Source organism: Pelecanus crispus, chromosome 14, assembly GCF_030463565.1.
Source record: "Pelecanus crispus isolate bPelCri1 chromosome 14, bPelCri1.pri, whole genome shotgun sequence".
In the NCBI taxonomy this organism is placed as follows: Eukaryota; Metazoa; Chordata; class Aves; order Pelecaniformes; family Pelecanidae; genus Pelecanus; species Pelecanus crispus.
Window position 1 is genome coordinate 928,760 of NC_134656.1, and position 15,020 is coordinate 943,779.

Below are 15,020 nucleotides of genomic sequence, written 5' to 3' on the forward strand. Positions count from 1 at the left end.
CCCTCTGCCCGGCAGCGCCGTGCCCCTGGCAGCGTGGGCAGGCAAAGCCCCCCCAAGTTTTACAGTCGGGTTGTGTTTGCTCTTTCCCGTCCAGAGGCGAGACACTTGCGAGGGCTGCGCTGGGGACGAGGAGCACGGCCTGTGCCTCTCCTGCCCGAGACAAAGCATCCCGAGTCCACGTGGGGTATAATCTTCTCTGCTCACTCGCTATTACTTCTAGAACCAGCAGAAAGCTATACCACGGTAGGAAGAAGGAATACGATGATCCTGGTGTGACAGAAGTAAGCTTTCAGGGCCAGGAGAAGCGAGTGAGTTAGCCAAAGTGCCTGAGCCCCGCGGGCAGCGCCCGCACCAGCCCACACGCCCGTGCAGCAGGTTCCCCCGAGCACCCCTCCATCCCTGCGAAACGCAAGCGCGAAAAACGTGGCTGCGCGTGCAAAAAAAGCCCCGCAAGTGAACAAGAGAAGGGGCCGAGAAATCTGGTCTGGATAAGCCTTCGGGAACCCTGGAGATTACAGTTCAAATAAACACGCGCCGCATAAAACTAAAGCTAATGTGCAACTCTGCCGAGTAGATTAAAACCAAGCAAATCGGGTTTACGCCTGTTTGTTTTTCCAAATTTGGGAAAGCAAAATGCTTTTGCGGGTTGTGCTCACGAGAGTTCCGAGGGCACTGCTAGGGTGGAATTAACCTTTGCTTCAAGCATCCATGGGCTCCTCTCCCTTTCTACGGAAACCTTCCTGCCTCTGTTGGCCCCGCTGACCTGCCATCAATCTCCCGCCCAGCTGAAACGCCCTCTTTCTCTCTCTGCCCCTCAGTTATCATTTAATTCGGGAGAGCGCGTCTGTGCGTACTATTCGTGAAAAGCCCTGGTACCAGACAAAGCAGCTCTGGGACGATGATGAGCAGAACCCTGACCCTTTTCCCTGTCTCTGCTACGCACAACCACGGAGAGATGCTGCAAGTTTATTTCTTAACAGTAAGAGAGTTTGTATGACATCTCACGGGGCAAAAAAAGGTACCTTTAAAGAGGATTTTATATTTAGGCTTCTGCCGGGCGTTTCTGGGACCCCGCGCCAGGCTCTCAGCCCTCCCTCCCCAACAAGGGCTCTGCCAGGCGGGTACCAGAGCGACCGCAGCACCGCTCCCCATCAGCCCTGAGGCTCTCCAGCACGGGCAAGCGGTGCGACACGGCCCTGGGACAAAGCTCCTCTGCTCCATCACCGGAGCGGCTGCAAGAAGCCGGGAAGCGTGGCCAGGCACGGGCTTACCTGTGCCGGGAGCAGGGGCTGGGAGAGCTGGGGGGTCCCTCCCCACCCCTGGGCGCAGGCTGCACGTCCTCCGCACGCCGTGCCGCAGCCGCGTCCCCCCCTGCGATGGAGTGACTCTCCCATCGGCAGCACAGCTGGGCTGCCCAACGCTTCCGCAAAAAATCATTCCAGCAAGAAGAGCCATTTTCACACCTGGCTGGCCTCCCTCGGCCAGCATTTCAAATCCGTGGAGCCGGTGACCGACCAGCTGAACGAGCCGCTGTCACCATCGCAACAGTCAGATGGGACTGGCCACATCCACTCTCATCAGAAGCGACACCTCGTCCTCATCTTCCACTGCGAGCGCTTCCCAGTGACCGTGCCAGCCCTTCCGCGCCTAACGCAGCACTCCCCGCCCTGCATCCTCCTCCTCGCCTAAGGCTGCTCAGCCGTTGCCTTCTCTGCAGTGTCCCCTGCTTCTGGCACCAGGCACAGCTCCTCCCCATCCACCTTATTCTCACACTTCAAATCTCTTCCTAAAATTCTCCTCCGCCAGCCTGGCCAGGCAAACCAACACCATTCCCTGCCCGGAGCTCTGCTCCGGCTCCGATCACAGGCTGCCTCTTGCTTTGCACCCAAGCGTTTGAGTCGGGACCTGCTCCATGTTTCATGAGCGGCGTGCCTGGAGATCCTAAACAAAGCAACTGAGCAAATACCTGTCGTTACCTACAGCCCTCAGCAGTGCAACCTTGTCATCTCTGGATCTCTGGGTCCCAGATTCCCAGGCCCCAGTAGAGGCTGAGTGTTTGCTTAGTCTTCTGGCAGGTAGGGAGAAGCACCAGCACCATTAAATCACCTCGGACAGTTGCGAGCTCCTCTAGCGACCCTGGGGCAGGGAGCAGGAGGAACTTTTCCTTTCACTGGAGCCAGCGGCGACGCTCCTGCTGAGATCAGGCTTCGGCGTTTCCCGTGTCGCCGTACGCACGGCACGCAGCACGGCCGCTCTTTCCCGGCCCGCAGTAACAACCGTTTTCACTGCCTGGCACGCTTCGCCGCAAGACCCCATCGGAGCACGTCCCACGGGATGTGTCCTCTCCTTCCATGAGCAGCTCCGTGGCCTGAGCCCTCGTCCCAGCTCCGCTCTGACCACCCACCTCTCCGCCAGCTCTGCTCCATCGCAGCTCCCAGTGACCAGCCGCTCCTCACCACCGCTCCTCGGAGAAGCTCTCCTGCCCCTGGCACCTCTCCTGAGCCCGGGGCAGAGCCGTGCTACCCAGCAGCGCCGTGGCAGGGCTCTGGCTACCGAAAGCGAGGTCTGTCCCCGCTGCGGGAAAGCCTCATCCTGCCGCCACATGTGGGAATACAGCTTCCAGCCTCCCGTACAGCTGGGCTGGCTTTTCCCATCTGGGGGGGACTGCTGTTTACACGGAGATAGGAAGTGTTATCCCTCCTACATGAAGTTTCTAGCCCTTCCTGTGGGCTAGCCAGGACCACATGATACAACCCTCTAATAAAAATAAGGTTAAAAATAAGTGTCGTCCGTGTAACCAGAACATGTAGAAAGTCTGCGGCTACCAGCACATGAACTTCAAATGTAAAGGCACACAAAGAAAAATCTCCAATGCCTCTCTAACAAAGCTGGCCACAAAATCCTCTTTTTCCTAGAAAACAGGATACGCCTGCTACAGCCTAATCTGAAGTGATGAGGCCTCCCCAAACTGCCCTCCTAAGCATATATACTTTTATCAGGAGAAACGCTGCTCCCGGGGCGGCTGCCAGCAGAGCCCCCTCTGCTCCAGGGCCAGAGCTGCTCCTGCCCTCCCGGTAAGGGATCATCGCCCCTGCTCCCTCCGGGAGCCCCGGCACAGCAAGGGTTTTGCCTGCGGCGACAAGGCAGGGCCGTAGCAGAGCCCAGCAGCGGTGGCTTCCAGCCCCGCCGCAACCTTCGCACGCAATGCTTGCAGTAATTTACTCCTGTGGCAACGTTTGCCTGGGAGCAAACGGTGCCAAGTGTGATGGGGAGAGGAAGGGGTGTTAAACTGCGGGAGAAAGCAAAACCCTAGTCTCAAAGGTGTCATTTTGTACCAGCCTCCCCTGGGAGCAGAACTAACCCCTCCAAAATTCCAGCTGGGCAATCCCCGTGGCACCAGCAAGCCAGGCGGAGTTGCAGCATCCCTCCGCCCGTGGAGAGAGGTTCTCAGAGTCCACGCAGCCCCAGGCAGAGGCTGCAGATGGGCAGAACGCACAGAAAGCGGGTGGGCTCAGCACCAGCCAGGGTGAAAGGCTTCTGGGCTTTACCCCCAGCTCGGTCGCACACTCGTAGCTTTTCCAGGCCTTTCTCAGGCCAGCAAGCGCAGGTAATGCTCCCCCACTTCGGGAAGGCGCTCCACGGCTGACCTCGGAGTGACTGTGAAGTGCTTTGAGAGCTTTGGCTAGGAAGTGGCATCAGAGAACAGGACGGTGGCACGCCAGGATTTGATCTCTTGGGAATATGTAATAAGCAGCCTTCCCCAGGTAACACTCTCCAAGTGCTGAGGAAGCTTTTCAAGTTTGACAGGTGAAATGAAGCCGAGAAACGCATCTGAAGTAGAGCACACTGATCTGGAGTGCACCATTTTTATTACCCTCTGTGTGTGCGTCCCATTGCTTTTTGCTGCTGCTTTTGCTCCAGCATCTGTGGTGAGCAAGCGTGCATATCTGCAACTCCGAACTGCCGTCCTCAGCTTGTCCTCAGCTCGGATGAGTCGATCAGCAACCCGTTCTGCATGAAAATGGCCTGGCAGAGGCACCCACGGGGCCGGTGGCTGCCGGGGACCCCGCTGCCTGCGCCAGGCAGGAGCAGCCCCGGGGCGCTGGGGACCACCCTCCGCTGGCACCCCTGTAACTAATCCAGACCATCACCCCGCAGCCTTCTCTTTTGTTTGAGTAAATCCTTTCCAAAAATGGGTGCTGGCAGAACCAAGCCTGCCTCCCGCTGCAGAACCGCCAGCGCCGTACGAGGGATCGTGGCACTTGCATGCCACGCTGCAGCCAAAGCAGCATCCCAGGAGGTGGGACTGCCGAATTTCCTGGTGATTGTTTGAACAGGATGTTATGAGCACGTACCTCAACTTAAACTCTTCTTCTTGGATCCTGTCACTCCACTTTCCCCAAGAATTTGGTTTGCTGCCTGGGAAATTGTTTAACAACGTTGGTTCTCCCTCCTGCATGCTCACACAAGCACACACGTGTGCACTGAGACCATCCTTAATTAGTTCCTAAAGCACCTAGTTCCTAAATTAGTTCCTAAATCACCCTAGAAAGAGACAGGGAAGTAAAGATCAGTCACAGGCTGCTCCTGCACGGCTAATCCCAGCATACAAGCCAGCCAGAAAATTGCCTCTTTCCTTGTTTCAGCTTTTCGGCCACACGGTACAGGTGAATGAATTTTGGTCATTATGAAAATGTGCGATAATTAACTGCAATTATTAATTTGCACTTAGGAAAATTTACATAAGGCTGTATGCAACATTTTAAAGCCAGAGAGGAATATGGTGTTCACACGTGCTGGCATCCTGTGCTGTCCAGTCCACACATCTCCCTGGATGAGTTTTAGTTAACTATTTAGTTAAACTATTTTTTAGAGACAAGCATATCCTGAGGTTTTAAACATGCCGACACGGCCAGTTCACCCCAGAACCTGATAAATTGTTCCAATGGGAAAAATCTGCACCTTGTTTGAAGTCTCCTATGTATTTAGGGTCCGATCATGCAAGCACCCCCACATGCAATTTTTTCACCTCAGCAGTCCTATTCAGTGGAGGTACACGGTTCCACCCTGTGATAAGAACCAGAAAATCCCAGCTGGGCTAGGAGGTAGAGGGAGAAGGAAAGGAAGCATGAATGTGAATGCTATTTCCAGCCAGACCACCAGTAAATATCTCTTAACTCCTCATCATTAGTGGTACTTTGCTGCTTAACTCCTTGTTTATAAACCACTACTGGGATATCTTCACAATGAAAGGCACTATAAAATTTCCTACGCTCTCATTTGCAATTGAAAGTGTCAGTAATAAAACAGAAGCCTTGTGGGCGGCCACAGTTGTACCTTCCACAAAGGCTTTTATACGCTGTCCCTCTGCCCCGGGGAAGCCAGCGAACACCTTCCCAGATAAAATGGATCAGACACATTCACACCGATAGTGAAATAACTGCTGGAGAGCTGATTTTCCTGCTCTTGGAAAGCTGCAAAATAGCAGTTTAAGGCAAGGAAGTCTTGAAGCATGCGATCAGCTCCGTTGTCCTCAGTGGGAATACATCCAGTTATCTGGATCAAGGCCTTCCTCCGGAGCACGAACAGAAACGAGACTGTGTAACGGAGGGTGAGAAGGAGATTTTACAACTCACCTGCCTTCCTCCACGTCTCTGAAACAAGGAGACCTCCTGCTTATGGGTTGTGGTGAGAACTGGGTTAAAATCTCCCTGTGAAACTCTGACCCCTTTGACATCTGGGCACTTTCTGTCCGGGCTGAGCTGCCTCTTCACCTTCCTTACCTGAAACCTGTCCATCCCCCGGCACGCAGCCCCAGGGGAGCTGCTCGGCCCCGGTCCACCCATCACCCTGAGCCTGTGCCGGGCTCAGCAGCGGGCAGTGCTGCGGTGGCATCCGAACGGGAAACTCACATCTGAGTTTTGGGCCCGAAGTGGAATTTTCAGGGGTGGAAAAAACCCCATTCACCCTATAAACTATGTTTTTTTAAACAATTTATTTGAGGTTTTTGTACAGAAAAACAACTTACACGGTTGAGCTGTCAGCCAGACCTCCGCCCCGCAGGTGAAGCCTCCGCACGCGGAGGGTGCCCGCAGCTCTCCGCCTTCCTGCCCGCAGCGCGGGCTCCGCGCTTGGCAGCAATCAGACGTTTTACTTCCCATGGAAGTGATGGAGTGCATAAAATGGAACACGTGGCTGAATATCTCTAGGATGGAGATCTTAGTGGAATGAAGAGTAAACATTGATTAGCACATATTTATTAGCACACATTTATTAGCACACACAGACATATACACGCAGTGCAGCTCTAATTTTGGGGTTCTACCGCCTAGCTTTGGGTAGGAAAAGCAAGAAGCCATCCCAAACCTTACCATCGAAATTAATTGTTCCATAGACCGACTAATGGCGTGCGGGGCCATGCCGGGAGGCGAGCCGGGCCGCGCACCCCCTGCCCGCGTCGGTGCAGCCTACGGCCTGCACGGCCTTGGGGCCTGCGGCACGGCGCTGCGGCGAGCCCTGGGGTGGGCGACCGGGCATGCCGGTCTGCTGGCCACTGGCCACACCGGCCCCCAGCCACGCCGGCCCCCAACCACGCTGGCCCCCGGCCACACCGGCCCCCGGCCACACCGGCCCCCGGCCACACTGGCCACCAGCCACACTGGCCACCAGCCACGCCGGCCCCCGGCCATGGCTCCCCACCGGCAATGGCCGGGCCGGGGAGCCCCACCGGCCGCCCCCGCCACCGGAGCGGGGCCGGCAGCAGCGGGGCGGCGGCGGTGCGGAAAGTGCGGCCGCCAATGCTCAGGCTGAGGCGGGCGCCGGCGCCGGGGCCGGGGCCGGGCGGGGCGGGCGGAGCCGCGGCCGCCGCCATGGGGCTGCTCAACTTCACCCGCGACCCGGTGCCGGAGGCGGTGAGCGGCGACATGCACAACCTCAACCAGCTCAGCGCCCAGGTGGGGCCGGGCCGGGCCGGGGGAGGGCGGGATCCCGCGGGGCCGCCGCCTCCAGGGCAGCCGCAGCCGGCCGGGGCGAGCCGCCAGCCGGGGGGCCGGGCCCGGCAGCTCCGGAGCAGCTCCGGTTCGGGCCTTCAGGCCCCGCAGCCCCGGAGCAGCCCCGGTACCGGGCTCAGTTGGGCCTCCAGGCCCCGCAGCACTGGAGCAGCCCCGGTACTGGGCCGCATCGGGGCTCCAGGCCCCGTAGCCCCGGAGTAGCCCCGGTACCGGGCCCCATCGGGGCTCCAGGCCCCGTAGCCCCAGAGCAGCCCCGGTACCGGGCTCAGTTGGGCCTCCAGGCCCCGCAGCCCCGGAGCAGCCCCAGTACTGGGCCCCATCAGGCCCAGCAGCCCCGGTACCGGGCCCAGTGGGGCCTCCAGGCCCCAGCGCGAGGGTCCCTGCCGGGTCTCAGCCCGCTCCAGAAGGGAACCATGTTTTCTGATGCGCGAGGCAGGGCTGCAGAGCGTGGCCCCGTGCTCGGCACCGCGGGAGCCTGTTCTCCAGGCTGCGAGGCGTTCCTGATGGAGGGGCTCACGTCGTGCCCTGCGTGGGCAGTAGGGTCCTGTCGAGCACTGTTTTTTCTCAGTGGGACTGCGCAGCGTTCGGGTTGCGATTGCCACCCCGCCACCCTCCCGTCCTGGTTGCCAACGCACCGGGTGTGCAGCCGCATCTCAGGAGCTGGCTCAGCTCGCGCTGAAGTTAGTGGAAGAGCTGAGGGGAAGAACCGCGGGGAACGGCCTGCTGTCATCTCGGTTACACGGCTGACGACAAGGGTAGGACACGATGAGCCGCGTGCCGCAGCAGACCAGCCAGCCGTACCCAGAAGGCCGTGGCCAGCGCCGGTGCCGGCAGAGGAGGGAGGGTGGTGGTGCTCTGCCCCACAGGCAGGCTCTCCAGCCCTGCCAGCGGCACGCTCAGAAAACTGAAGGCAGTGACTAGACCTTTAACTGGTTCTTTTCCTTTCCGGAGTTAGTCTGGTTACCCCGTGGGGTTTGTGAAACATGAGTGTAGATGTTCGCATCTTTTCCCACTCACAGTTTTTGGATTACACAGGATAGAACAGCAGCTTCCGATTAGCCCCGAGTCACAAAGGCCCTGTGCAGTGCCAGCTACCAGCTGCTCAAACCCTTTGAGTGAGTCTGAAAAGCATCCATGAGCAAATCCCATCCACAGGCATCTTGTAATGCCGAGTGCTGGGGCAGGTGGAGCTGCGTCAAGGTGGTATATCAGCACCTAGTCGTGGTGGTGATGGCGAGGTGCTGAGAAATGACACGTACTGATGCCCCCGACTCCGTAACACTGTTCTTTTTCTTCACAGCAATTCTCAGCGCTGACTGAAGTGCTCTTCCGCTTTCTAACAGAGCCCAAGGAGGTAAGGCATGTGCAGAGCACCGAGGGAGAAGTGTGTGAATGCAGCTCTCTGGTGAGAAGGGTGCGGAGTTAAGATTGTCTTGCTGCTCTTTCTCTTGAACAGGTAGAAAGGTTTCTGACTCAGCTCTCAGAATTTGCCACCATGAATAAAATCAGCTTGGGCCCCCTGAAAAACATTGTCAAAAGTATTCTTCTGGTACCTAATGGTAAGTGATACATTTGCATATGCTACCCTGAGGCCAAACTATTGCGTCCATTCCTGCAGGCTGCCAAAGTCTGTCTCCAGAACTGCAGTGCACTTGGTTTGCAGAATAAGTGCTAATGGTAGCTGATAAATGGCTTAGCATTTAAGAATCAAAAATTCTCCTGTTGAAATATCCCTGTATGGTGACTGTATGGCTTTGTATTCTTTACACCCTGCCTGCACGCGCATTTCACAGGCTTAACTAAACTCACTTAAATATCTATGCATTAAACACAAGCACAACACTGACAGTGCTCACTTTAACTTGTACCTGTAAATCCATTTGTGCCAGAGCAGCCCAGCCTTGTGTTGGCACTACGTCTTTGTAGGAACTTCCATCCAAGTGACCCAGTGCTGTAATTCCTACAAGGACAAGCGCTGTTTGAGACAGATAAGACAGCGTACACGCCCCTCTAGAGTGGGCTGGGAACCGGCATAGTTCTAGGCCATGTAAGGGAAACATCTGTCCTTGCAGTCTTGTTTTAGAAAAACACTTACGTGTCCAGCAGTTTCTCACGCATAAATAGTGGGGGAGAGGCGCAGGGGGATTCCCCTTGAATACCCCAGACTCCAGCACTTTATGAGATTACTCTGACGTTGTGGCTGCCGTTTGATGTGATAAAGCATCAAACACCTCCGCTGCATGTTCATCCCATTGATCCTGCGTGTTATTAACAGTCCCTTGCCACTGTCCTTCAGTCCTGGGTTCCCCGTGGCTTTCTTCACAGCAGTGAAGCCATGCACGACTGTTCCCTGCGTTTGGCCTAAACTTCCATTCTACTACTTCAGGCCATTTCTGCTGTCCTGGAGTAGCAATGAATAATTGCCTTTCCTGCAACCGTCTCGGGGGTATTTAACGTGGAATCGGCGTTTTCTCCCTTCCTGATCCTGGACTAGGTGCACTCGGTCTCGTCGTTCCCGTGTGTGTGTGCTGGCTCCAATCCCGCTGTAACTTTTCATTAGCTCCGGGATGCTGCAGACAGTATCGGAACAGATTACAGCAGATAACTTTGCCTATGTGCTACACAGACGGAAAGCCATGTGGGACTGGCAGTCTCCTTGAATTTATGAGATTCCTGCTCTTGGCTTCAGAGAACAGAATCCTTGTAAACTTCCATGTGCTGCCTGTGCCCCAGAACAAAGGAGGCAGGCACAGCAGGGGAAAGTGTTATATGCACACGTTCACACCCATAATCCAAAACACAGCAGGTAGGTCAAATTAGTAGCCTGCCAGCCTTAACAGTTCTCCTTTAACAAGCAAAGCTTCTATAGGAGAGAAAGCAGCAACTTCAAAACACAACCGCTGCTGCTGTTTCCATGGATACCTGCAATGAAATCTCTCCCTCCCTCTCGGGCACTCCCATCGCCCTGACTTTTAAAGCACTGGGCATCTGCAAAGATACCAGCAGGCACAACTGTATTTCCTATCTTGCCGAGCTGTGGTTTGTTTCAAAACACAGTCCCAGAACAGAGGCTTTCTAGCGCAGGGTCTCCGTCTCTGCGTTTCTTTGACTCGGTAAAGATTGGTTTGACTCAGTAAAAAGTGATTTTTCTTCTTTGCATTGTTTATTCAGGTGCCCTGAAGAGGAATTTGTCTTCCGAACAAGTCAGAGCAGATTTTATTGCTCTAGGTAGGTCACCTGACTTTCACTAAATAGAAGATAATTAATATTTATCACAGATAGTAATCTCATATGGTTTCCCCCACAGGCCTCAGTGAAGAGAAAGCCAGTTACTTTGCAGAACAGGTATTAATACATTTTTGCTTGTTTCTAAGCTAACAAAATGACAGTCTTTGAGTGGGAACTTGTAAAACCCTGCTGTGATACTGAGATGTGGCAGTACTTCGGGTATTTCCTTCAAAACCAGCTCAGAATCTTGAACTGAAGATCCTTGGATAACTGATAACTTTGTCTAATGATGCTCCTGCTTTGCCGTGGCCTCTACCTCATCGCTTTCATGATTCCTGCACTTCTGCGTGGCTTTCATTTGATTGTTTTCCTCCTTTGCATGCTCTGAGCCCCGGGGTCACGCAGTTACATGAACACATGACTTTATGCGCAGATATTGTTACACTGAACCAGTGCTAAAACAAAACCGGTGAGTTTCATTTACAGAAGTGACAAGGCAGATGGAAATCCTAGGAGGACTCAAACATCTTTGAAAGCCCTGCCGACCGCACTAGTTTGCCCCTTTACACCCCTCCACTTTGGGCTTCTGCCATCAGCCTGCCTAGTTCCCAATTTATGCTGAAATTACGGGTAACATAAACAGAGGCCCCTCTGAACTGACTGCCTGTGTGTCTTTTGCTCTTGCAGTGGAAGGTGAATTCCCCCACCCTAACACGCCTGGCTGTTGGTCAGACGCTGATGATTAACCAGCTGATAGATATGGAGTGGAAGTTTGGAGGTAATAGAGCTAAAACATAAACCGAATGGGTTGGGAAAGCCAACAGCAGCTCTCAGCTAAGTAACTTTTCATTTCACAGTTTAGCTAACAGATTATCTCCCTTCTCTTCTTTCTGACTCACAGTGACTGCTGGGAGCAGTGAACTGGAAAAAGTGGGAAGTATCTTCTTACAGGTAAATCTCCTACATCAGAGAGTTCAGGTTGTAGTGCAGTTAAGGAACAAGCTGCAACCGGGCATGTGGGAAGTACTGGCTGTGAGAGGAACTAGAGGAAAGCTAGATCTCGTAGGAACAAGCTCTGCAACAGTGCATCTGCTTCAGTCTTCTGCGTGGAATTGCCAGCAGATAGCAGGCACGCTGCTATTTGTTTCTCTTCTGAAGACATCATGTATCACAGAAGCGTAGCGCCCTCTGAAAAGCTGTTCAAAAAGCTCACTCTAGCAAAGGTCACCCTATCTCAGGGAGGGAGGGGGAACGTGGTCATTTATAAGGACTTCCAGAGATCCTCCCAGTGCCTAAGGAATCCATTCCTGCAGTGACGCTTCCTGAAAAGCCTATCAAAGGTGTGCGTGCTTTGCAGCAGTCTGCCCGTCCGAAACTCACAGCAGAGTCCCGCACTGCTGTCCTTTCACGGTGCTCAGAACACACATCTCTGAATTAAAATACCTCTGCTTTTTCTTCCCCATAGCTGAAGCTGGTGATTAAAAAAGGGAGCCAAATGGAAAACGTCTATATCGGTGAGTTAACAGTTCTGGAAAAGCAGCGAGCATTTGAGTATGTGGCAGCAGGGCGGCAGCTGGGAGCCTGCGGGTGCTGCCGGAGGTGGGGGAGCTTTGGGCACAGACCCGGCCGGGGTCACGGCGAGAGCGTGGCTGGGGGATGCCGCGCCGCGCAGCCGCTCCGGAAGCATTTAGGAGCGCTGACTGTTGGGCAGTCTTCGCATCTGTGCGTAAGTAAATATAGATAGCGCCACAGAGCCGTGAAAAGTGATCAGAGCAGCACGGCAGATGAAGAAAGTAAACAATTCCCAAGTGTCGGTTGCTGTCAGGAGAATCCTATCCCGGAACCCCACGCAGCCCAGCTAGCGTAAAGAAACAGCTGCTGAGAGTCACAGTGTCGAATCCTGCCTGGCTTAGGTGAACGCGAGTTGCTCTGCGGTAGCACCAGAATGGCTTTTCCAGTGTTGGAAGTGTAACCTGAACTCTAAGACTTGATGCCTCTTTTGGTTTTTGTTTTGGTTTTTTTTTTCTGCAGAGTTAACTTTGCCCCAGTTCTACAGTTTTCTGCATGAAATGGAACGGGTCAAAACCAGTCTGGAAAGCCTCAGCTGAAACTGCATGGGCCTGACCCGACATCTGTCCAGGATGTTTAATTTCTCCTTGCGGGCCTGCAGATTTTCCCAGTGCCCTTGTCAGGGAAGACAAGGCTGTGCGACAAGCGGCGGTGTCACAGCCCAGAAGGGCCCATCAATCCTTCAGAACCTGAAACTTCAGCAAGTGTTTCGAAACAGCTACAAGTCCACTCATCTCTTTAATACTCTTATGAGAAATTGTGGTCAGAAATATGTGGATACTTGTATTAAAATAGCAAAGAAATAAACCCATTCCCATCCTGCTCTATTTGTATCAGAATTTGATTTTTTTTTTTTGAGAAAAAGAGAAATAGAAACAAAGAATCATTTTCAAACTTGGAAGAATTAAGCAGAGAGGACAAGGGAAGCAAGGAGAGCATCTAACCCGGTGACTCACTTAATGCTCACTTCCAAGCCTCTCACTTCTCTTGTATTGAGAAATGGATTGATTACATCCTTCCCAATTGTGCCTCATTACTGAAAAGCATCTCAGTGGTAGACGATTTTAAATCTTAAACAACATCTGCCTCCATGCACAGGGGGAAAAACATCTCAGGGGGGTGACTAGACAAATCTAGTTTGCTTGTGCTGGGCTCTAGGGAGCAGCTCTTTGATCGGCGGTTTGTGTGCCGTTGCGCAGGTAGATCCAGCCCCTTTCCCTCCGGCATACGCCCGAACCCCACGAAGCACCATCAGCGCAACTCTTCCATTGCCTGACGGCGAGGATGAGCAGAGGGGTGCCCCTGGCCTGGCACGGGGGCAGCGGGAGGTGTTACGTTCACCACGGTTCCTCCCGTGCCGGAATGTTTAATTCTCCAGTGCCTCTTGGCAGCCCGAGCCCGCTGTGGCCTCCTCCCACGGCACAGAGCTGAACGAAGCTCCCTCTTAACAGCGCGTTCCGTCCACCGCCGGGATTTCCCAAGGTACCTCCATGTCCCTGATGTGCTCTGCAGTCACAGCAGAAGGAATGAACTGCAGCGTGGCGGTAAATACCGGTAAGATCCTCTCCATTTCCAGCCTACACCTGCAGTAATTCCCCGTCCCGTGGCATCCTGCAAGCCTGCTGAGGGACAAGCAGCACTGCGGCTCCCTGTGCGTGCATCTGCTCCCAGTTAAAGCCGTGCACAAAACGAGTTTCTGTGAGAAAGGAGTCACAAAGCTCCCTGCAACTCACAGCTTTACCCGCAGGTTTTCAGCTTGCGGAAAACCCAGCGATTTTCTGCATTGCATTTCATGCAGTCCTGCGTGAGTGGCTAGAACCGATAACGAGCACAGGCTGAACTGTGTGCTCGGGAAACAGCTCAGGGAATCCTGCTGGCAAACTCGGGGACAGTATTTGCATATTTATTTTCCCACGTAGCAGGCCATTCACAAGCATTTCAAGCTTTGTCACATGATGATGGTAAAAATTAAAAAAAAAATTCCTCTGAAATAATGCCCTGCAAATTATTCCATCTCCTTTCGGGTGGCAGGAAAAGCTATTTCAGGGAGGAAGAAAATGTCCGAAGGGCTGCTTGCTCAAGACAAAAGGAATTTTTTTGCTTTACGTTTTCTGCCGCCTGTTTCTATTATTTCTCCTCATCCTCCTGGTGCCAGGGCGGCACCACTCAACCCTACCCGGTTATGGCAGGAGGCGGACCACGGCAATGCCGCAGCAGATGCCAGGCTCGGTTGTGGGTCAGGAATCCGCCGCCCCCCGCGCTCCTCCCCCTGCCCGGTTGGGATTAAGCCGCTTGGGGCTGACGCACGCCGCAGCCCGCTGACCCCGAGCGCAGGGGTCACCTCCATGCTGCTCCGCCATCCCCACGGGCATCTCCGATCGGCGGCATTAGAGAGCGCGGCCGCCGCGCCGCTGGGACGCGGCGTGACCTTCATGGTGCCACCAGCGCTCCCCGGTGCCCCGGGAGCCCCTTTCATCCCGCGCACTTGGCTGAGCATGAGCCCAGCTGGCAGCTCCGGCGGGGACGGGGCGCGGGGAGGGAGCCGGCTCCGGCAGCACCGGCACGGGGTGACGCTGACCATGGGGGAACCCGGTTGCTCTCCTGATCGTGCCAAGCAGGGGTGAGCGCGGCGCTGGGAAACGCGGCGCGACAGCCATGCCTTTCCTGCGCGGCACGGCCCCGGCTTCGCCGCCGGCGTACGACGGGGTGATGGCGAATGCCCGGAGCCCCGCGCTGGGGCTCGGTGAAGCGGCGGGCGCAGCCGCAGGGAGGGTTGAACGGGGACCGAGCCGCAGCCGGGAGGGAAGGGGCTGCTGCCGTGCCCGTTTTGCCCGGGTTTCCGGGCGGCCCCCGCGGTGCTCGCCGCGCTGCCTCTTCCGTCTGCCCGTCAAGCCCAGCCAGCCGAGAGCTAATCTCCGCGGGACAGCGGGCGCGGGGGAAACGGGGGCCCCTGACAGCTTGGGGTGAAGCTAACTGTACTCCTGCAGCGGTTTGCCTCCCCGAGGGCTTTCTCAGCCCATTTCCCCTGGGGGCAGCTGCGCCGCAGCCCCCCTGCCCCATTCCTGCCCAGACCCCCGCTGCGGGGGCCGCACGTGGGCCCTCCCGGCTGCAGCCTGGCCCCGAGTGTGGGGGCTGCAGCGGGGCGGGGGCGGCTCTGCTGAAGCTGCAGCGCAGGCACCCCCTCGCATGCTCGGATGCTCGCGCAGCCCCGCT

At 55.4% G+C, this 15,020-nt stretch overlaps 1 protein-coding gene across 1 annotated transcript; it reads left to right on the forward strand.

Annotated features, from left to right (window-relative positions):
• The first annotated feature begins 6,854 nt into the window (after nt 1-6,854).
• COMMD7 (COMM domain containing 7) lies at nt 6,855-12,609 on the forward strand. The gene is made up of 9 exons (XM_075721213.1): nt 6,855-6,953; nt 8,311-8,364; nt 8,467-8,569; nt 10,182-10,238; nt 10,318-10,355; nt 10,926-11,016; nt 11,140-11,189; nt 11,704-11,752; nt 12,270-12,609. The coding sequence occupies exons 1-9, from the start codon at nt 6,870-6,872 to the stop codon at nt 12,344-12,346; spliced, it is 603 nt and encodes a 200-aa protein (XP_075577328.1). The 5' UTR covers nt 6,855-6,869; the 3' UTR covers nt 12,347-12,609.
• Nucleotides 12,610-15,020: the final 2,411 nt, after the last annotated feature.

Coding starts and splice junctions, on each gene's coding strand:
- COMMD7 (XM_075721213.1), top strand. CDS start 6,870: ATGGGGCTGCTCAACTTCACCCGCGACCCGGTGCCGGAGGCGGTGAGC. Junction 8,570..10,181: donor TATTCTTCTGGTACCTAATG/GTAAGTGATACA, acceptor TTGTTTATTCAG/GTGCCCTGAAGAGGAATTTG. Junction 10,239..10,317: donor AGCAGATTTTATTGCTCTAG/GTAGGTCACCTG, acceptor TTTCCCCCACAG/GCCTCAGTGAAGAGAAAGCC.